This window comes from Oncorhynchus keta, unplaced genomic scaffold, assembly GCF_023373465.1.
Source record: "Oncorhynchus keta strain PuntledgeMale-10-30-2019 unplaced genomic scaffold, Oket_V2 Un_contig_1846_pilon_pilon, whole genome shotgun sequence".
NCBI classification, from domain to species: Eukaryota; Metazoa; Chordata; class Actinopteri; order Salmoniformes; family Salmonidae; genus Oncorhynchus; species Oncorhynchus keta.
Genome location: NW_026280936.1, coordinates 269148 through 292851, shown reverse-complemented (window position 1 = coordinate 292851; position 23704 = coordinate 269148). Strand labels below are relative to the sequence as shown.

General features: G+C 44.5%; 1 protein-coding gene across 1 annotated transcript in view; it reads right to left on the bottom strand.

Moving 5' to 3' along the window:
• Nucleotides 1-23704, bottom strand: part of LOC118379174 (serine/threonine-protein kinase WNK1-like) — a 196429-nt gene that overhangs the window by 7407 nt on the left and 165318 nt on the right. The window contains 9 exon segments of the mRNA XM_052503933.1: nt 5330-5404; nt 7174-7389; nt 8067-8272; nt 10449-10945; nt 11162-11232; nt 11367-11403; nt 11686-11766; nt 15494-15583; nt 22023-23266. Coding sequence (XP_052359893.1) covers nt 5330-5404; nt 7174-7389; nt 8067-8272; nt 10449-10945; nt 11162-11232; nt 11367-11403; nt 11686-11766; nt 15494-15583; nt 22023-23266 — 2517 coding nt within the window.

Here is a 23704-nt window from a genome sequence, read left to right as displayed (position 1 = left end):
ATAGGGTGTAGTTGTAGGATTTAGGGTGGGTGCAGGGAATAGGAGTGTAGGGTATAGGGTGCAGGGAATGTAGGGTGGAGAGCAGAGGTTGGCAGGAATTCAAGCTGCAGAGGGATCATTAAGGCATTCATACAAACGTAATTAACATCCATTAATGAACGTACAAACTCCTTTCATTGAGTCAAACCCAGTCAGAATAAGTTACATCAACTCAACAGGTAATCAAACAATTGCTTGTCTTTCCTTTTTGTCTGCTTTGCAATGGAAGACATGGATCTGGTTGGCTGGGTGGGTTCTCTCCTATCAGTTAGCCCAATGGTGAGAAGATGAGATGTGATGAGGCTGAGAACAGCACATGGTAAGTTGGAGAAAGGTGGGGTTTCTGGATGAAGTTTGCTAAGGTTCTCCGCATTAACACTATCAATGGTGCTAACACAAGAAAGAAGAAAAGACTGCCTGTCGGCTGCAGTAGGGAGTGTAGTTCAGACCATAACTATAAGTAAAGGGTAGTACTGTAGTACAGACCATAACTAAAGGGTAGTACTGTAATACAGACCATAACTATTACTAAAGGGTAATACTGTAGTACAGACCATAACTACTACTAAAGGGTAGTACTGTAGTACAGACCATAACTAAAGGGTAGTACTGTAGTACAGACCATAACTATTACTAAAGGGTAATACTGTAGTACAGACCATAACTACTACTAAAGGGTAGTAGTACAGACCATAACTACTACTAAAGGGTAGTAGTACAGACCATAACTACTACTAAAGGGTAGTACTGTAGTACAGACCATAACTATTACTAAAGGGTAGTACTGTAGTACAGACCATAACTAATACTAAAGGGTAGTACTGTAGTACAGACCATAACTACTACTAAAGGGTAGTACTGTAGTACAGACCATAACTACTACTAAAGGGTAGTACTGTAGTACAGACCATAACTACTACTAAAGGGTAGTACTGTAGTACAGACCATAACTACTACTAAAGGGTAGTACTGTAGTACAGACCATAACTATTACTAAAGGGTAGTACTGTAGTTCAGACCATAACTACTACTAAAGGGTAGTACTGTAGTACAGACCATAACTAAAGGGTAGTACTGTAGTACAGACCATAACTATTACTAAAGGGTAGCACTGTAGTACAGACCATAACTAAAGGGTAGTACAGACCATAACTAAAGGGTAGTACTGTAGTACAGACCATAACTAAAGGGTAGTACTGTAGTACAGACCATAACTAAAGGGTAGTACTGTAGTACAGACCATAAGTAAAGGGTAGTACTGTAGTACAGACCATAAGTAAAGGGTAGTACTGTAGTACAGACCATAAGTAAAGGGTAGTACTGAAGTACAGATCATAACTAAAGGGTAGTACTGTAGTACAGACCATAACTATTACAAAAGGGTAGTATTGTAGTACAGACCATAACTAAAGGGTAGTACTGTAGTACAGACCATAACTATCACTAAAGGGTAGTACTGTAGTACAGACCATAACTATAAAGGGTAGTACTGTAGTACAGACCATAACTATTACTAAAGGGTAGTACAGACCATAACTATAAGTAAAGGGTAGTACTGTAGTACAGACCATAACTATTACTAAAGGGTATTACTGTAGTACAGACCGTAACTAAAGGGTAGTACTGTAGTACAGACCATAACTAAAGGGTAGTACTGAAGTACAGATCATAACTATTACTAAATGGTAGTACTGTAGTACAGACCATAACTATTACTAAAGGGTAGTACTGTAGTACAGACCATAACAAAAGGGTAGTACTGTAGTACAGACCATAACTAATACTAAAGGGTAGTACTGTAGTACAGACCATAACTATTACTAAAGGGTAGTATTGTAGTACAGACCATAACTAAAGGGTAGTACTGTAGTACAGACCATAACTATTACTAAAGGGTAGTACTGTAGTACAGACCATAACTAAAGGGTAGTACTGAAGTACAGACCATAACTAATACTAAAGGGTAGTACTGTAGTACAGACCATAACTATAAGTAAAGGGTAGTACTATAGTACAGACCATAACTATAAGTAAAGGGTAGTACTGTAGTACAGACCATAACTAATAGGACTGTTTTGATTTCACATTTCTTGTTTTGTTAGTTTGTTCATGTGTACCTTAGGGTAGTACTGTAGTACAGACCATAACTATAAGTAAAGGGTAGTACTATAGTACAGACCATAACTATAAGTAAAGGGTAGTACTGTAGTACAGATCATAACTATTACTAAAGGGTATTACTGTAGTACAGACCATAACTACTACTAAAGGGTAGTACTGAAGTACAGACCATAACTATTACTAAAGGGTAGTACTGTAGTACAGACCATAACTATTACTAAAGGGTAGTACTGAAGTACAGACCATAACTATTACTAAAGGGTAGTACTGAAGTACAGACCATAACTACTACTAAAGGGTAGTACTGTAGTACAGACCATAACTAATACTAAAGGGTAGTACTGTAGTACAGACCATAACTATTACTAAAGGGTAGTACTGTAGTACAGACCATAACTAAAGGGTAGTACAGACCATAACTACTACTAAAGGGTAGTACTGTAGTACAGACCATAACTACTACTAAAGGGTAGTACTGTAGTTCAGACCATAACTAATACTAAAGGGTAGTACTGTAGTACAGACCATAACTATTACTAAATGGTAGTACTGTAGTACAGACCATAACTATTACTAAAGGGTAGTACTGTAGTACAGACCATAACAAAAGGGTAGTACTGTAGTACAGACCATAACTAATACTAAAGGGTAGTACTGTAGTACAGACCATAACTATTACTAAAGGGTAGTATTGTAGTACAGACCATAACTAAAGGGTAGTACTGTAGTACAGACCATAACTATAACTAAAGGGTAGTACTGTAGTCAGACCATAACTAAAGGGTAGTACAGACCATAATTAAAGGGTAGTACTGTAGTACAGACCATAACTAAAGGGTAGTAGTACAGACCATAACTAAAGGGTAGTACTGTAGTAGACCATAACTAAAGGGTAGTACTGTAGTACATACCATAACTAAAGGGTAGTACTGTAGTACAGACCATAATCATAACTACAGGGTAGTACTGTAGTACAGACCATAACTAAAGGGTAGTACTGTAGTACAGACCATAACTAAAGGGTAGTACTGTAGTACAGACCATAACTAAAGGGTAGTACTGTAGTACAGACCATAACTAAAGGGTAGTACTGTAGTACAGACCATAACTAAAGGGTAGTACTGTAGTACAGACCATAACTAAAGGGTAGTACTGTAGTACAGACCATAACTAAAGGGTAGTACTGTAGTACAGACCATAACTAAAGGGTAGTACTGTAGTACAGACCACATTAACATTCCAATCATTCAAGAACTTCAGAAGTATAGCCTGTACGGTTTAAATCAGGGTGATTATTAGATGGATGAAGAAACATTAGACGTGATAATATTATGATTAGATGTTGTCCTGAGTGGAGAGTATGGGGCCATAGTGGAAATGGATCAGTGTGGAGGACCAAGTAGCAAATATTTCACCTTGGCATTATATATAGACATCTACTACACTTTAGAACAGTCGTCTCCAGCCCTGTTCCTAGAGAACTACTCTCCTGTAGGTTTTCACTCCAACCATAATCACATCTGATTCTAACAATTAGATGGTTGAGAAGATGCGCCAGGTTAGTTCCAACTGGGATTGGGGTGAAAACTCAGGAACAGAGCTCCGTTCTAGACTGTACCAGTCTTATAGCTCAACCTGCTTTACGGAGCCATTACTGTTGCTATAGGTGATAATAATAATAATCAACATGGTTTATAGACGGGGTCAGATGTTTAAGGCTCTGCCTCCACACGGTCTGTCTGTGGTTAAAATAAAAACTAGATACATGACTTTAATGCATGAGGAAGGGAATGTACAGTCGTGGCCAAAAGTTGAGAATGACACAAATATTAACTTCCACAAAGTTTGCTGTTTCAGTGTCTTTAGATATTTTTGTCAGATGTTACTATGGAATACTGAAGTATAATTACAAGCTTTTCATAAGTGTCAAAGGCTTTTATTGACAATTACATGAAGTTGATGCAGAGAGTCAATATTTGCAGTGTTGACCCTTCTTTTTCAAGGCCTCTGAAATCCACCCTGGCATGCTGTCAATTAACTTCTGGGCCACATCCTGACTGATGGCAGCCCATTCTTGCATAATCAATGATTGTAGTTTGTCAGAATTTGTGGGTTTTTGTTTGTCCACCCGCCTCTTGGCGATTGACCACAAGTTCTCAATGGGATTAAGGTCTGGGGAGTTTCCTGGCCATGGACCCAAAACAGTGACGTTTTGTTCCCAGAGTCACTCAGTTATCACGTTTGCCTTATGACAAGGTGCTTCATCATGCTGGAAAAGGCATTGTTCGTCACCAAACTGTTCCTGGATGGTTGGGAGAAGTTGTTCTCGGAGGATGTGTTGGTACCATTCTTGATTCAAAGCTGTGTTCTTAGGCAAAATTGTGAGTGAGCCCACTCCCTTGGTTTCTTCACAACAATTGAACCGCTCTCCTTCAAGTTCTTTATGATCCGATAAATGGTTGATTTAGGTGCAATCTTACTGGCAGCAATATCCTTGCCTGTAAAGCCCTTTTTATGCAAAGCAATGCTGATGGCACATGTTTCCTTGCAGGTAACCATGGTTGACAAAGGAAGAACAATGATTCCAAGCACCACCCTCCTTTTGAAGCTTCCAGTCTGTTATTCAAACTCAATCAGCATGACAGAGTGATCTCCAGCCTTGTCAACACTCACACCTGTGTTAACGAGAGAATCCCTGACATGATGTCAGCTGGTCCTTTTGTGGCAGGGCTGAAACTCAAAGGAAATGTTTTTTTGGGGATTCAGTTCATTTGCATGGCAAAGAGGGACTTTGCAATTAATTGCAATCAATCTGATCACTCTTCATAACATTCTGGAGTATATGCAAATTGTCATCATACAAACTGAGGCATCAGACTGTAAAAATTAATATTTGTGTCATTCTCAAAACTTTTGGCCACGACTGTACAGAATGCCATTAGATACATGTATCCATAATTATGTGATGATTCATCATCAGTGGTCATTGGTCTACAATTATCTATAAATGGGGCCAATTTAAAAAAAATAAAAAAGGATAAAATGCCAGAAAGGAGAAAAGGCTCCCAATCAGAAGATAAGAGATAAATCACATGACAGGAAGTAGGAAGTGAAGGAGAAAGAAGACAAAGGAAGAAGCGTTACACACAAAGAGCCAAGCAGGGCGTACTCAGAAAACGGGTCCTTCTGCCACCACCTGGTTTGATGGTCACTCTCTCCGACCCACAGCTGAACGTAACACAGCCTGTGGTACAAAAAGCCTGGAGAGAGGGGGTGGTGGAAAGAGCAAAGAGAGAGAGGGGAGAGAAAGAGAGAGAGAGAGGATGGAGAGAGAGAGAGGGGAGGTGGAGAGAGAGAGAGAGATGGAGAGAAGAGAGAGAGAGAGGGGTGGAGAGAGAGAGAGAGAGGTGGAGAGAGAGAGAGAGAGAGAGGTGGAGAGAGAGGAGAGAGAGAGGTGGAGAGAGAGAGAGAGAGAGAGGTGGAGAGAGAGAGTGGAGAGAGAGAGAGAGAGAGAGGTGGAGAGAGAGAGAGAGAGAGAGAGAGAGAGAGAGAGAGAGAGAGAGAGAGAGAGAGAGAGAGAGAGAGAGAGAGGGGTGTATGGAGATAGAAAGAGGAGAGAGGAAGAAAGAGAGGTACACATACACACAGTAAGAATGGAACAGTAAGTACACTGAGCAACAGAGAGGGAGATGGAGAGAATGGAGAGGGATGGAGGAGAGGATAGAGCTGCACTGGGAGCAATAGCACCCCCTGTAGCGTGGGAGGAATAGGAGCGGCCCCATCCCGACAGTAATGGAGCTTCCACTGAGTGTGTGGAAGAAAGGCTAGCTTGAGACAACAGAGGTGCCCAAATCAACAGTCCAATTGAAATACCAAACATGCACCACTGTCTTGAGCCAGAGCAATAGTGTTCGCCGACTGAATGTAGATTTTATTTTAATCCTAAGCCTTCCCAACACTACAGTCCAGTGCCACTGTCTGTATCAGAGCAAAATGGCTCTGTCAAACATTCCTCTACTGTACCAACTCTAGTGGACAAGACAGGACAAGACAGAGCAACACCCAAATAGAGACCATTACGACAGACAGACTTTTTGGGGATGGTATCCAGAGGAGGATGGGGACACTACTAATTCCCATCCCTATGTGATGGTGGTATGGGGAGGGGTGGTGGTGGTATGGGGAGGGGTGGTGGTGATATGGGGAGGGGTGGTGGTGGTATGGGGAGGCGTGGTGGTGGTATGGGGAGGCGTGGTGGTGGTATGGGGAGGGGTGGTGGTGGTGGGGAGGGGTGGTGGTGATGGGGAGGGGTGGTGGTGGTATGGGGAGGGGTGGTGGTGGTATGGGGAGGCGTGGTGGTGGTATGGGGAGGCGTGGTGGTGGTATGGGGAGGCGTGGTGGTGGTATGGGGAGGCGTGGTGGTGGTATGGGGAGGCATGGTGGTGGTATGGGGAGGGGTGGTGGTGATGGGGAGGGGTGGTGGTGATATGGGGAGGGGTGGTGGTGGTATGGGGAGGCGTGGTGGTGGTATGGGGAGGCGTGGTGGTGGTATGGGGAGGCGTGGTGGTGGTATGGGGAGGCGTGGTGGTGGTATGGGGAGGCGTGGTGGTGGTATGGGGAGGCGTGGTGGTGGTATGGGGAGGGGTGGTGGTGATATGGGGAGGGGTGGTGGTGGTATGGGGAGGCGTGGTGGTGGTATGGGGAGGCGTGGTGGTGGTATGGGGAGGCGTGGTGGTGGTATGGGGAGGCGTGGTGGTGGTATGGGGAGGCGTGGTGGTGGTATGGGGAGGCGTGGTGGTGGTATGGGGAGGGGTGGTGGTATGGGGAGGGGTGGTGGTATGGGTGGGGGTGATGGTATGGGTGGGGGTGATGGTATGGGTGGGGGAGGGGGTGGTGGTATGGGGAGGGGGTGGAAGATGAACTTTTCCTCAACAGACAAGGCAAATGAGGCCTACTGGAGGCAGATGGAAGGACGAATGGGACGGAGGCAGTAGGGCGCTGTGTGGGGCCTACCTTGGGTGGGGGCACAGAGACTGGGCACGGACAGCGTAGCTTCGCTGGTGTAGGCAGAGCACAGGTTTTCACTGGAGGGGCCGAGATGCTTGAGGGGCCGGGGTCGGCTCCCCGAGGCAGGGTGGAGGTTGGGGTCGGGGAGACCCCCAGGGGCCAGGAGGAGAGCCTGGTAGGGTGGGTACACTGAGGGGGCGCTCTGTGCAGATAAAGTGCTGCCTGAAGTTGACACACACAGACACCATACACACAGAGGAGGAGAACAGGGGAGGGAGGAGGACAGGTCAGGGGAACAGCCTCCAAAAGTGCAGACACGCACACAGTGACTCTCACACATAGTGTAGGTAGGTAGGTAGGTAGGTAGGTAGGTAGGGTGCAGGTCCCACAACCACAGTGTAGGTAGGTAGGTAGGGTGCAGAGTGCTGGGTTTCATCATAAACAATACAGCTAGTTCACTGTATGGTTTAAAAGTGAAGGAAGGAGAGAAGAGAAGACTGGTTTGCCACAAGTAGTCCTGTGAAGAAGAGAAAGCGAGTGCAGTACAGTAACAAAGTCCCTGCTGTAACACACTGGCTCTGCCAATACCCTCTACTGAGGAGGACCAGAGGTCAGGACCTGACTATAGTGGGCTCTAACAGAGATGGTGGATAAATGAAGATAACTTATTCCGGCCGTTTACCATTGAAAGAAAATATATATCTCCCATAGACACCAATGCGATAGCAGCTGGGTCTGGTCTACTAAGTTAATTGACTTCCATTGAACCAGAAACAAACAGCGAGTGGGGTGTCTCACTTCCTTTTCCATCTCTGGCTCTAACACACTTGAGGTCAAGGGCTTCAAGGGGGTTCTTGCTGATAGGACCAGTTCAGACAGAGGTCAGGGGTTAGTAGTACCTGGTTGCAGGGGGCTCTTGCTGCCCTGGGAGGAGCTGCAGCGGCTGGACTTGCTGCTCTTGCTTTTGGTGGGTCGTCTCCTGCGACCGGCCAGGGCTACAGCTGGAGGGAGCACCACGGCTGGAGGCACCTTGCCCAGCCTGGCGAACAGGGAGTCAATCTCATCCTTCTGCTTGGTGTGCAGGGCCTGGATCTCCTTCATGTGCCTGGAGAGGAGAGGAGAGGGAGCTGAATAGCCAAAAATCTTCCCCAAATCCAATCAGTCTAATAGCACAGAAACATTTCAGGTGAAGGTAGACATCTGGGGGTTTTAGGAATGGAAACATAAGCACTTAAATGTGACTAAAACCCACTAAAGCAGAAGAGAGAGAAACAGGGTAAACCGACTAAAGCAGAAGGGAGGAGAGAGAAACAGGGTAAACCGACTAAAGCAGAAGAGAGAGAAACAGGGTAAACCGACTAAAGCAGAAGGGAGGAGAGAGAAACAGGGTAAACCGACTAAAGCAGAAGAGAGAGAAACAGGGTAAACCTACTAAAGCAGAAGAGAGAGAAACAGGGTAAACCGACTAAAGCAGAAGAGAGAGAAACAGGGTAAACCGACTAAAGCAGAAGGGAGGAGAGAGAAACAGGGTAAACCGACTAAAGCAGAAGAGAGAGAAACAGGGTAAACCGACTAAAGCAGAAGAGAGAGAAACAGGGTAAACCGACTAAAGCAGAAGAGAGAGAAACAGGGTAAACCTACTAAAGCAGAAGAGAGAGAAACAGGGTAAACCGACTAAAGCAGAAGAGAGAGAAACAGGGTAAACCGACTAAAGCAGAAGAGAGAGAAACAGGGTAAACCGACTAAAGCAGAAGAGAGAGAAACAGGGTAAACCGACTAAAGCAGAAGAGAGAGAAACAGGGTAAACCGACTAAAGCAGAAGAGAGAGAAACAGGGTAAACCGACTAAAGCAGAATAGAGAGAAACAGGGTAAACCGACTAAAGCAGAATAGAGAGAAACAGGGTAAACCTACTAAAGCAGAATAGAGAGAAACAGGGTAAACCGACTAAAGCAGAAGAGAGAGAAACAGGGTAAACCTACTAAAGCAGAATAGAGAGAAACAGGGTAAACCGACTAAAGCAGAAGAGAGAGAAACAGGGTAAACCTACTAAAGCAGAATAGAGAGAAACAGGGTAAACCGACTAAAGCAGAATAGAGAGAAACAGGGTAAACCGACTAAAGCAGAAGAGAGAGAAACAGGGTAAACCGACTAAAGCAGAAGAGAGAGAAACAGGGTAAACCTACTAAAGCAGAAGAGAGAGAAACAGGGTAAACCGACTAAAGCAGAAGAGAGAGAAACAGGGTAAACCGACTAAAGCAGAAGAGAGAGAAACAGGGTAAACCGACTAAAGCAGAAGAGAGAGAAACAGGGTAAACCCACTAAAGCAGAAGAGAAGAGAGAGAAACAGGGTAAACCGACTAAAGCAGAAGAGAGAGAAACAGGGTAAACCTACTAAAGCAGAAGAGAGGAGAGAGAAACAGGGTAAACCTACTAAAGCAGAAGAGAGGAGAGAGAAACAGGGTAAACCGACTAAAGCAGAAGAGAGAGAAACAGGGTAAACCTACTAAAGCAGAAGAGAGAGAAACAGGGTAAACCGACTAAAGCAGAAGAGAGAGAAACAGGGTAAACCGACTAAAGCAGAAGAGAGAGAAACAGGGTAAACCCACTAAAGCAGAAGACCAGGAGAGAGAAACAGGGTAAACCTACTAAAGCAGAAGAGAGAGAAACAGGGTAAACCCACTAAAGCAGAAGAGAGAGAAACAGGGTAAACCCACTAAAGCAGAAGAGAGAGAAACAGGGTAAACCCACTAAAGCAGAAGAGAGAGAAACAGGGTAAACCCACTAAAGCAGAAGAGAGAGAAACAGGGTAAACCCACTAAAGCAGAAGAGAGAGAAACAGGGTAAACCCACTAAAGCAGAAGGGAGGAGAGAGAAACAGGGTAAACCTACTAAAGCAGAAGAGAGAGAAACAGGGTAAACCGACTAAAGCAGAAGAGAGAGAAACAGGGTAAACCCACTAAAGCAGAAGAGAGAGAAACAGGGTAAACCCACTAAAGCAGAAGAGAGAGAAACAGGGTAAACCTACTAAAGCAGAAGAGAGAGAAACAGGGTAAACCTACTAAAGCAGAAGAGAGAGAAAACAGGGTAAACCTACTAAAGCAGAAGAGAGAGAAACAGGGTAAACCCACTAAAGCAGAAGAGAGAGAAACAGGGTAAACCCACTAAAGCAGAAGAGAGGAGAGAGAAACAGGGTAAACCTACTAAAGCAGAAGAGAGGAGAGAGAAACAGGGTAAACCCACTAAATCAGAAGAGAGGAGAGAGAAACAGGGTAAACCTACTTTTCCCGTAACCGGTTGACCTCCCTCTTCAAGTCCTCGTCCTCAAACTCAGAGTCGTTATCAGAGCTCATGTAGGAGTTGTTGAGGCTGGGCAGGGAGCTCTGTTTGTCCTCTGGGCTGAGGAGCATGGTGGCCGAGCCAGGATCAATACTAGGCCCGTTAGTCTGGGAAGCGGGTGTTTGCTCCAACCCAGCCTCGGCTGCCTCATCCTGGGCTCGGCTCACTGAGAAGCGGCCCACCCTGGCATCCGGTGCGTTGGTGGTGACCTGGAAGCGGCCAATGGTGGTGGGCTGAGGGGAGGCGGTCCGGTGGGGGAGGGAGGGCAGGCCGTCCACAACATCTCCCCCACCAGTCTTACCTCCGTGGAGAGGGGAGGAGACATTGTGCAGTGTGTTCTCCGGGCTGGAGAAAGAGGAGGAGGAAGAGGAGGTGGAGGAGGATTTTGTGGGGCTCCCTCCCTCGATTTTGTGGGGACCCTGGTCTGCAGCCACAGAGACCTGGGGAGGGGGACAAGTGATGGAGAGAGATTATGAAAAGACAGAATTTAAAGGCCCAGATCAGCCATAAGGACCATCACTACAATCATAGAAAACTATTCTGAAGAGAGATGGATGAAGAACATAGAGACTGCAGACTCTGACCACCAGACAGACAGAGCTGGAATATTCCAATCAGGTAAATAGAGCTGGAAAGGTACATCTAGAATTCCATACCTGGAATCGTCCCATTTGGAATCCTCCAGCAATAGGCGACATGATTGGTTCCCCTTCCAGAGAGAAAGGCACTGAAACGACCAATGAGACATCATCACGTTACAATGCAACAGTCGGCAAAACATCCTAAAAGAAAAGGACAACACACTAACAGGTAGCACGACCATGTCTAAATGGGAGGAAGGATAGATGTTGAAGTACACACCTGGCTGGTCACCTGCAGGCATCCCAGTGAGGGAGGACTATGGTACAGGGGGAGAACACAGTGTGACTGTCCTGTCTAGAGTCACACCAACAAACATTCCACATACCACCACATGAGCTGTACAGGAGCATGACAGTGATGACAGTATGAGACAGAGCAGACTAATAACGGCTACAAAACTACAAAATACAGATTCGAAGAAATAGTACTCAGACTTTTTCAAAGGTCAAAAACACACAACTAAATGTGACATTTCAACAACTAATAAATACATTGTCATTCGTCCTGAAGGGGGCGTGTGTGTGTGTGGTTATGGTACCTGTGTGGTGACACAGCTGACCGTCTCTGGGCTCAGGGCCCTCCTCAGCTGGGCATCCAGGTCTTCCAGAGGCTGCTGGGACTAGTGGGCAAACAACAAGTCGTTATAGACCATAGTCAAACAGACGGCAACACATCCTCACACGCTCAGAACACATCAAACTAATTGGTCTCTAGACATGAATTACTGTTGAATTTCATCTAGCAAAATGTTATGAATCACAGCAAATGTTTAGCTTTCATTTTTCCATAAAATATTTGAAAAGACTGAAAGATTTAGGTAAAATCCTAGATTGGGTTTAATTTAGTCAAAAACGGTCTTCAAGCCAAGGTATCCAGGTGACGTTCAAAATCAATATATTAAAAGGACATTTCCCCCTTTCTCAACTTCATATCCCTCATCTCCAGCACCACCCCTTTCTCAACTTCATATCCCTCATCTCCAGCACCACCCCTTTCTCAACTTCATATCCCTCATCTCCAGCACCACCCCTTTCTCAACTTCATATCCCTCATCTCCAGCACCACCCCTTTCTCAACTTCATATCCCTCATCTCCAGCACCACCCCTTTCTCAACTTCATATCCCTCATCTCCAGCACCACCCCTTTCTCAACTTCATATTCATCATCTCCAGCACCACCCCTTTCTCAACTTCATATCCCTCATCTCCAGCACCACCCCTTTCTCAACTTCATATCCCTCATCTCCAGCACCACCCCTTTCTCAACTTCATATTCCTCATCTCCAGCACCACCCCTTTCTCAACTTCATATCCCTCATCTCCAGCACCACCCCTTTCTCAACTTCATATCCCTCATCTCCAGCACCACCCCTTTCTCAACTTCATATCCCTCATCTCCAGCACCACCCCTTTCTCAACTTCATATTCCTCATCTCCAGCACCACCCCTTCCTCAACTTCATATCCCTCATCTCCAGCACCACCCCTTTCTCAACTTCATATTCCTCATCTCCAGCACCACCCCTTCCTCAACTTCATATCCCTCATCTCCAGCACCACCCCTTTCTCAACTTCATATTCCTCATCTCCAGCACCACCCCTTTCTCAACTTCATATTCCTCATCCAGCACCACCCCCTTCTCAACTTCATATCCCTCATCTCCAGCACCACCCCTTCCTCAACTTCATATTCCTCATCTCCAGCACCACCGCTTTCTCAAATTCATATTCCTCATCCAGCACCACCCCTTTCTCAACTTTATATTCCTCATCTCCAGCTCCACCCCTTTCTCAACTTCATAACCCTCATCTCCAGCACCACCCCTTTCTCAACTTCATATTCCTCATCTCCAGCACCATCCCAAAATTGCACATTTCTGTAGTCAGAAAGATCGTTTCCAGTGACATCAACCAATTAGTACACAATTAATTGGAAATTGGCAATACTTCCTCATAATTGGTTAAAATCACGATGCACATCGATGATGTCACTGGAAACATTTATCTTCCTCCATCTTTTTTTTTTTTACTACAAAAAATAGAAACGTGACATTTTCACATATGTTGATGTTGGGGTGGTGCTGGAGATGATGAATATGAAGTTGAGAAAGGGGTGGTGCTGGAGATGAGGGATATGAAGTTGAGAAATATCCCTTTAAAGAATTTCACATCAGAACCATTAGAGCCACAGGAGGCAGATGCAGTCGCTTTCTCAAGATCAAATCACCTCAGACCAGAGCAGAGCTTTGAACGGAAAATGACACATAATTCTTACAGATGAAAGAAAATAATGAACCTCTCTTCCTCACCAATAACAATGCTCTGGTTTGCTTGGTTTGTTCTATTTTTAGATTTGAACGTTCACACTGTGGACAACAGTGTCTGACTGGGTATAAACCAAACTGTAATCTCCACTAGCCTGGGGGAGCCTGTCTTCTCGTCTTTCCTATTTATTCCCTAGTTGATTTAAAAAGAAAATAAAGAATGCGCTGTGGGAGAGAAAAACTCTGTCTGGATGTAATATTTTGCTTGTGGCGAGTCTTCTCTTTCTTCGTGGAAGAAAACTATTAAAATATTGTGCTGACAAAAACCACAATGACAAATGAAGATGAGTGATGTTGATCTCCCCAGCCTCCCTAACGGTCTGTCTGGAGAAAGACTGAGGGAGGAGAGAGAGGAAGGAGAAGGACAGAAAGAGAAAAGAGGGAGAGAGGGGAGCGGGTGAGATAGAGGGAGAGACAGGGGTGAGAGAGGGTCAAAGAAAGAGAGTGGGATAGAGGTGCAGGAGAAAGAGGGAGACAAGAGAGACTTCGACAGAGCGAGAGAGAGAGAGAATCAGATAATGAGGAACAGAAGTGGTTAATGAGAGTCACAGGTCATCATGCTGCTCCGCCAACACAGAGAGAACCAGAGACAGAGATGTCTTCTTCAGACACTGAACAGATTGAGCCTGATCTGATCTTCATGCGTCGCAAGTTTTAACACAGGAGACAAATGATGGGAGGAGGGAGATGGAGGGATGAAAGAGAGGGAGAGAGAGAGAGGGGGGGGGGTGCAGATAGAGGGATGATGGAGGGATCTTAACATCACTTAGGAGAGAGAAAGAGAGAGAGGGGGTGCAGATAGAGGGATCTTAACATCACTTAGGAGAGAGAAAGAGAATAGAGAGGAGGGGGAGATGCAGATAGAGGGATCTTAACATCACTTAGAGAGAGAAAGAGAGAGAGAGAGGGGGGGTGCAGATAGAGGGATCTTAACATCACTTAGAGAGAAAGAGAGAGAGAGAGAGGGGGGTGCAGATAGAGGGATCTTAACATCACTTAGGAGAGAAAGAGAGAGAGAGAGGGGGGGTGCAGATAGAGGGATCTTAACATCACTTAGGAGAGAAAGAGAGAGAGAGGGTGCAGATAGAGGGATGATGGAGGGATCTTAACATCACTTAGGAGAGAAAGAGAGAGAGGGGGGTGCAGATAGAGGGATCTTAACATCACTTAGGAGAGAAAGAGAGAGAGAGAGGGGGGTGCAGATAGAGGGATCTTAACATCACTTAGGAGAGAAAGAGAGAGAGAGGGTGCAGATAGAGGGATGATGGAGGGATCTTAACATCACTTAGGAGAGAAAGAGAGAGGGGGGGTGCAGATAGAGGGATCTTAACATCACTTAGGAGAGAAAGAGAGAGGGGGTGCAGATAGAGGGATCTTAACATCACTTAGGAGAGAAAGAGAGAGAGGGGGTGCAGATAGAGGGATCTTAACATCACTTAGGAGAGAAAGAGAGAGAGGGGGTGCAGATAGAGGGATCTTAACATCACTTAGGAGAGAAAGAGAGAGGGGGGGTGCAGATAGAGGGATCTTAACATCACTTAGGAGAGAAAGAGAGAGAGGGGGTGCAGATAGAGGGATCTTAACATCACTTAGGAGAGAAAGAGAGAGGGGGGGTGCAGATAGAGGGATTTTAACATCACTTAGGAGAGAAAGAGAGAGAGGGGGGTGCAGATAGAGGGATGGATGGAGGGATCTTAACATCACTTAGGAGATAAAGAGAGAGAGAGGGGGGTGCAGATAGAGGGATGATGGAGGGATCTTAACATCACTTAGGAGAGAAAGAGAGAGGGGGTGCAGATAGAGGGATCTTAACATCACTTAGGAGAGAGAGGGGGGTGCAGATAGCGGGATGATGGGAAGATCTTAACATCACTTAGGAGAGAAAGAGAGAGAGAGGGGGTGCAGATAGAGGGATGACGGAGGGATCTTAACATCACTTAGGAGAGAAAGAGAGAGAGAGGGGGTGCAGATAGAGGGATGATGGAGGATCAAAATGGCAGTCAGGAGAAAGAGGGAAAGGCACCTGAGTTAGACAGGGTCCTGGGAAGGGTGCCATGTGGTCTGAGGGAGGAGGGGGGCCAGCCTGAGCCTGATCTGAGCCCACAGGCATCACCTAATAAACAGAGGGATGAAGAGAGGGATGAAACGGAGAGAAGAGGAGAGATAGGAGAACATAATGCACTGCAGCCACATGCAGCTGGAAGGATAGGGGATTCTACCTGCAGCTCTCTGACACTGACTGGGACATTAGACAACAAACAAAGACTGTAGTGTTACTTAAGCAATAAGGCCCGAGGAGGTGTGGTATATGGCCAATATACCAAGCCTAAGGACTATTCTTATGCATGACGCAACGTGGAGTGCCTGGATACAGCCGTTAGCCATGGTATATTGGCCATATAGCACCTTTGGGCTCCTGAGTGGCACAGCGGTCAAAGGCACTGAATCTCAATGCTTGAGGCGTCACTACAGACGCCCTGGTTCGATTCCAGATTGTACCACAAATGGTCGTGATTGGGAGTCCCATAGGGTGGCGCACAATTGGCTCAGCGTCGTCCAGGTTAGGCCAGTGGAGGCAGTCATTGTAAATAAGAATTTGTTCTTAACTGACTTGCCTAGTTCAATAAAGGTTAAATAAATACTAAGGTACCACGAACCTCCAGGGTGCCTAATTGCTATTATAAACTGGGTGGGTCGAGCCCTGAATGCTGATTGGCTGACAGCCGTGGTATATCAGACCGTATACCACGGGTATGACAAAACATTTATTTTTACTCCTCTAAGTACCATTAACATATCTCCTCTAGAAGCTGTTAACCATTAACATATCTCCTCTAGAAGCTGTTAACATATCTCCTCTAGAAGCTGTTAACATATCTCCTCTAGAAGCTGTTAACATATCTCCTCTAGAAGCTGTTAACATATCTCCTCTAGAAGCTGTTAACATATCTCCTCTAGAAGCTGTTAACATATCTCCTCTAGAAGCTGTTAACATATCTCCTCTAGAAGCTGTTAACATATCTCCTCTAGAAGCTGTTAACATATCTCCTCTAGAAGCTGTTAACCATTAACATATCTCCTCTAGAAGCCGTTAACATATCTCCTCTAGAAGCTGTTAACATATCTCCTCTAGAAGCTGTTAACCATTAACATATCTCCTCTAGAATCTGTTAACATATCTCCTCTAGAAGCTGTTAACATATCTCCTCTAGAAGCTGTTAACATATCTCCTCTAGAAGCTGTTAACATATCTCCTCTAGAAGCTGTTAACATATCTCCTCTAGAAGCTGTTAACATATCTCCTCTAGAAGCTGTTAACATATCTCCTCTAGAAGCTGTTAACCATTAACATATCTCCTCTAGAAGCTGTTAACATATCTCCTCTAGAAGCTGTTAACATATCTCCTCTAGAAGCCGTTAACATATCTCCTCTAGAAGCTGTTAACATATCTCCCCTAGAATCTGTTAACATATCTCCTCTAGAAGCTGTTAACATATCTCCTCTAGAAGCTGTTAACATATCTCCTCTAGAAGCTGTTAACATATCTCCTCTAGAAGCTGTTAACATATCTCCTCTAGAAGCTGTTAACATATCTCCCCTAGAATCTGTTAACATATCTCCTCTAGAAGCTGTTAACCATTAACATATCTCCTCTGGAATCTGTTAACATATCTCCTCTAGAAGCTGTTAACATATCTCCTCTAGAAGCTGTTAACATATCTCCTCTAGAAGCTGTTAACATATCTCCTCTAGAAGCCGTTAACATATCTCCTCTAGAAGCTGTTAACCATTAACATATCTCCTCTAGAAGCTGTTAACATATCTCCTCTAGAAGCTGTTAACCATTAACATATCTCCTCTAGAAGCTGTTAACATATCTCCTCTAGAAGCTGTTAACCATTAACATATCTCCTCTAGAAGCTGTTAACATATCTCCTCTAGAAGCTGTTAACCATTAACATATCTCCTCTAGAAGCCGTTAAACATTAACATCTCTCCTCTAGAAGCTGTTAACATATCTCATCTAGAAGCTGTTAACATATCTCCTCTAGAAGCTGTTAACATATCTCCTCTAGAAGCTGTTAACATATCTCCTCTAGAAGCTGTTAACATATCTCCTCTAGAAGCTGTTAACATATCTCCTCTAGAAGCTGTTAACATATCTCCTCTAGAAGCTGTTAACATATCTCCCCTAGAATCTGTTAACATATCTCCTCTAGAAGCTGTAAAAATATCTCCTCTAGAAGCTGTTAACCATTAACATATCTCCTCTAGAAGCTGTTAACATATCTCCTCTAGAAGCTGTTAACATATCTCCTCTAGAAGCCGTTAACATATCTCCTCTAGAAGCTGTTAACCATTAACATATCTCCTCTAGAATCTGTTAACATATCTCCCCTAGAAGCCGTTAACATATCTCCTCTAGAAGCTGTTAACCATTAACATATCTCCTCTAGAAGCTGTTAACATATCTCCTCTAGAAGCTGTTAACCATTAACATATCTCCTCTAGAATCTGTTAACATATCTCCTCTAGAAGCTGTAAAAATATCTCCTCTAGAAGCTGTTAACCATTAACATATCTCCTCTAGAAGCTGTTAACATATCTCCTCTAGAAGCTGTTAAACATTAACATATCTCCTCTAGAAGCTGTTAACATATCTCATCTAGAAGCTGTTAACATATCTCCTCTAGAAGCTGTTAACATATCTCATCTAGAAGCTGTTAACATATCTCCTCTAGAAGCTGTTAACATATCTCCTCTAGAAGCTGTTAACATATCTCCTCTAGAAGCTGTTAACATATCTCCTCTAGAAGCTGTTAACATATCTCATCTAGAAGCTGTTAACATATCTCCTCTAGAAGCTGTTAACATATCTCCTCTAGAAGCTGTTAACATATCTCCTCTAGAAGCTGTTAACATATCTCCTCTAGAAGCTGTTAACATATCTCCTCTAGAAGCTGTTAACATATCTCCTCTAGAAGCTGTTAACCATTAACATATCTCCTCTAGAAGCTGTTAACATATCTCCTCTAGAAGCTGTTAACATATCTCCTCTAGAAGCTGTTAACATATCTCCTCTAGAAGCTGTTAACATATCTCCCCTAGAAGCTGTTAACATATCTCCTCTGGAATCTGTTAACATATCTCCTCTAGAAGCTGTTAACCATTAACATATCTCCTCTGGAATCTGTTAACATATCTCCTCTAGAAGCTGTTAACATATCTCCTCTAGAAGCTGTTAACATATCTCCTCTAGAAGCCGTTAACATATCTCCTCTAGAAGCCGTTAACATATCTCCTCTAGAAGCCGTTAACATATCTCCTCTAGAAGCTGTTAACATATCTCCTCTAGAAGCTGTTAACCATTAACATATCTCCTCTAGAAGCTGTTAACATATCTCCTCTAGAAGCTGTTAACATATCTCCTCTAGAAGCTGTTAACCATTAACATATCTCCTCTAGAAGCTGTTAACATATCTCCTCTAGAAGCTGTTAACATATCTCCTCTAGAAGCTGTTAACCATTAACATATCTCCTCTAGAAGCTGTTAACATATCTCCTCTAGAAGCTGTTAACCATTAACATATCTCCTCTAGAAGCTGTTAACATATCTCCTCTAGAAGCTGTTAACCATTAACATATCTCCTCTAGAAGCTGTTAACCATTAACATATCTCCTCTAGAAGCCGTTAACATATCTCCTCTAGAAGCTGTTAACATATCTCCTCTAGAAGCTGTTAACATATCTCCTCTAGAAGCTGTTAACATATCTCCTCTAGAAGCTGTTAACATATCTCCTCTAGAAGCTGTTAACATATCTCCTCTAGAAGCTGTTAACATATCTCCTCTAGAAGCTGTTAACATATCTCCTCTAGAAGCCGTTAACATATCTCCTCTAGAAGCCGTTAACATATCTCCTCTAGAAGCCGTTAACATATCTCCTCTAGAAGCCGTTAACATATCTCCTCTAGAAGCTGTTAACATATCTCCTCTAGAAGCTGTTAACATATCTCCTCTAGAAGCCGTTAACATATCTCCTCTAGAAGCCGTTAACATATCTCCTCTAGAAGCTGTTAACATATCTCCTCTAGAAGCTGTTAACATATCTCCTCTAGAAGCTGTTAACATATCTCCTCTAGAAGCTGTTAACATATCTCCTCTAGAAGCTGTTAACATATCTCCTCTAGAAGCTGTTAACCATTAACATATCTCCTCTAGAAGCTGTTAACATATCTCCTCTAGAAGCTGTTAACCATTAACATATCTCCTCTAGAAGCCGTTAACATATCTCCTCTAGAAGCTGTTAACATATCTCCTCTAGAAGCTGTTAACATATCTCCTCTAGAAGCTGTTAACATATCTCCTCTAGAAGCTGTTAACATATCTCCTCTAGAAGCTGTTAACATATCTCCTCTAGAAGCTGTTAACATATCTCCTCTAGAAGCTGTTAACATATCTCCTCTAGAAGCTGTTAACATATCTCCTCTAGAAGCTGTTAACATATCTCCTCTAGAAGCTGTTAACCATTAACATATCTCCTCTAGAAGCTGTTAACATATCTCCCCTAGAAGCTGTTAACATATCTCCTCTGGAATCTGTTAACATATCTCCTCTAGAAGCTGTTAACCATTAACATATCTCCTCTGGAATCTGTTAACATATCTCCTCTAGAAGCTGTTAACATATCTCCTCTAGAAGCTGTTAACATATCTCCTCTAGAATCTGTTAACATATCTCCCCTAGAATCTGTTAACATATCTCCTCTAGAAGCTGTTAACATATCTCCTCTAGAAGCTGTTAACATATCTCCTCTAGAAGCTGTTAACCATTAACATATCTCCTCTAGAAGCTGTTAACATATCTCCTCTAGAAGCTGTTAACCATTAACATATCTCCTCTAGAAGCTGTTAACCATTAACATATCTCCTCTAGAAGCTGTTAACATATCTCCTCTAGAAGCTGTTAACATATCTCCTCTAGAAGCTGTTAACCATTAACATATCTCCTCTAGAAGCTGTTAACATATCTCCTCTAGAAGCTGTTAACCATTAACATATCTCCTCTAGAAGCTGTTAACATATCTCCTCTAGAAGCTGTTAACATATCTCCTCTAGAAGCTGTTAACCATTAACATATCTCCTCTAGAAGCCGTTAAACATTAACATATCTCCTCTAGAAGCTGTTAACATATCTCATCTAGAAGCTGTTAACCATTAACATATCTCCTCTAGAAGCTGTTAACATATCTCCTCTAGAAGCTGTTAACATATCTCCTCTAGAAGCTGTTAACATATCTCCTCTAGAAGCTGTTAACATATCTCCTCTAGAAGCTGTTAACATATCTCCTCTAGAAGCCGTTAACATATCTCCTCTAGAAGCCGTTAACATATCTCCTCTAGAAGCCGTTAACATATCTCCTCTAGAAGCCGTTAACATATCTCCTCTAGAAGCTGTTAACATATCTCCTCTAGAAGCTGTTAACATATCTCCTCTAGAAGCCGTTAACATATCTCCTCTAGAAGCCGTTAACATATCTCCTCTAGAAGCTGTTAACATATCTCCTCTAGAAGCTGTTAACATATCTCCTCTAGAAGCTGTTAACATATCTCCTCTAGAAGCTGTTAACATATCTCCTCTAGAAGCTGTTAACATATCTCCTCTAGAAGCTGTTAACCATTAACATATCTCCTCTAGAAGCTGTTAACATATCTCCTCTAGAAGCTGTTAACCATTAACATATCTCCTCTAGAAGCCGTTAACATATCTCCTCTAGAAGCTGTTAACATATCTCCTCTAGAAGCTGTTAACATATCTCCTCTAGAAGCTGTTAACATATCTCCTCTAGAAGCTGTTAACATATCTCCTCTAGAAGCTGTTAACATATCTCCTCTAGAAGCTGTTAACATATCTCCTCTAGAAGCTGTTAACATATCTCCTCTAGAATCTGTTAACATATCTCCTCTAGAATCTGTTAACATATCTCCTCTAGAAGCCGTTAACATATCTCCTCTAGAAGCTGTTAACATATCTCCTCTAGAAGCTGTTAACATATCTCCTCTAGAAGCTGTTAACATATCTCCTCTAGAAGCTGTGTTTGACAAAACCCTAGAAATGACACCATAACTACAGTGGAGGGTTTTAACAACTATATGGTGCGCTACCTGATATCTAGGGGGGATGGACACAGTATAGAATAGAGTTGTTGCCATGCAACAGAAAGCAGAGCAAATGTTCATTCAACAAAATGTTAGGAGACAAAAGCAGTTGATCAAGGAGGTTAACAAAGGCTGTTAAAGGTGGAGTTGGCACAATCACATGTCAATCATTTGATTTGATGTATTTAACTAGGCAATAACTGTGTATGTCAACTATGTAATAATGATGTATAATTCTCCAAAAGACTACAAATACAAAATTACACAAACTTACCTTACACAGAGGTGTCATAAAAATCTGAAATGGTTTACAACATACTGTATGTGTTATAAACAGTGCTCTTCAAGCCACATCTAATAAACTGGCCTCCACATCCATGCTGACTGACTCACCGGTAACCTAGACAGAGGTGCTTTGGCCGGGGTAGTCTGGGTGTAGGTGGAAGGGGTCCCAGCCTGTCCCGGGGTGGTGAGGGGGGTCCCAGAGACATGCCCTGGTCCTGAGGAGGCCAGGGGGAGGCTGGAGGGGGGCAGGGGGGTGCCTGTGGAGTTGGGGGTGGATGAGTGGCCGGTTGGGGAAGAGGTTCCCGGGACACCAGTGCCTCCGGCTGGGTCGACAGAGCCATCGGCCTGGGTGGTTCCACCGCCACCCAGGTCCATGAAGAGGGAGCGAAGCTTCTTATCCAGGGCGTGGATGTCATCGATGCCCAGGGCCACCTCACACTCTCCACACTGGGCGTGGGTCTGGTTGGGCATTGTAGCAGGCTGGGGCTGGGTGTGCACCAGGGTGGGCTGGACCACGGGGATGGTGGTGGTGATGGGCTGTAAGGTAGGGACCGTGGCCCCCGGGGCTAGAGAGGCTACAGGCGAGTAGGAAGAAGGGAGCTCTGCACTGGGGTTAGCAATGGAGGGGGCTAGCAGGGGTCCTTGGATAGCCGTGGTGGGGACTACGGTAGTGGTGAGCTGGGGGACAGCAGTGGAAGGGACAGGGAGCTGCTCTGAGCTTTCTCCACCTCTACTATCACTGCTACAGCTGCTGACCAAGGGGGCCGTGGCGGAATGACAAAGGACTGTAGTGGGTATGGAGGTGGTGGGACCACCAGGGATGGAGCCAGAGGTCTGGGGGAAGGAGGCTGAGGTGGACAGGGGAGTTGTGTTGGGGAGGGTGGGGAGGACAGCAGGGACTGGGGGGGACACAGAGGTGGCTGGGGCAGGGATTGGGGCTGTAACACTAGGTACGGAGGAGACCACGGGTTGGGTCACCTGCAGGGTGAGAGGGGCCTGGGAAAGGAGAGGCTGGGTATCAACAGACTGGAGCTGGGTGGGGATGGGGGTGGTGGCCTGGGGGACAGTCGCAGGTGGAGAGGTGGAGGTGGAGGCTGGAGGGGGAGGGGAGGTCACAGAGGCCTCAGATGGAAACTGAGCATAGGGGAGAGGAGTAGAGGCTATAGGAGCAGTGGAGAGGACTGGGATGGTGGTGGCTGCAGCAGGGACCAGGACAGGCAGGGAGGCTATGTGGACGGAGGGAGGAGCGGTGCTGGGCCCTGGGTCGTACTGGCCCTGGTTCTGTCTCATCTCTGAGAAGGCCTGCTGCAGGCTGACCGCTGAGGCCGACTGGGTCAGACCCTGACCTGCAGCTACAGCACGGGCAGCCGGGGAGAGATGGGGCAGGGAAACAGAGAGAGTGATAGAAAGAGATGTGTCAACACCAAACACCATCACTAAGTAAAACAGTGATGTTAGCCATCACCTTAAAATCAGGTCATACACCACAGATAGGACACTAACTAAACGACTGTTACATAGCAACTAGACATTCATAAACATGTGATGTTTTTATTATTAACTTTACAATACAACAACATTCAGTCAGTCAGTCACAAGATCAGATGATCCCGGTTTTCAGAAACATCTAAATGTTATTACATTTGGATGCTGAATGCATTATCTTGTTGACTAATAAGATAACTTATTGGTAGGCGGTCACTGTGTGTGTGTGTGTGTGTGTGTGTGTGTGTGTGTGTGTGTGTGTGTGTGTGTGTGTGTGTGTGTGTGTGTGTGTGTGTGTGTGTGTG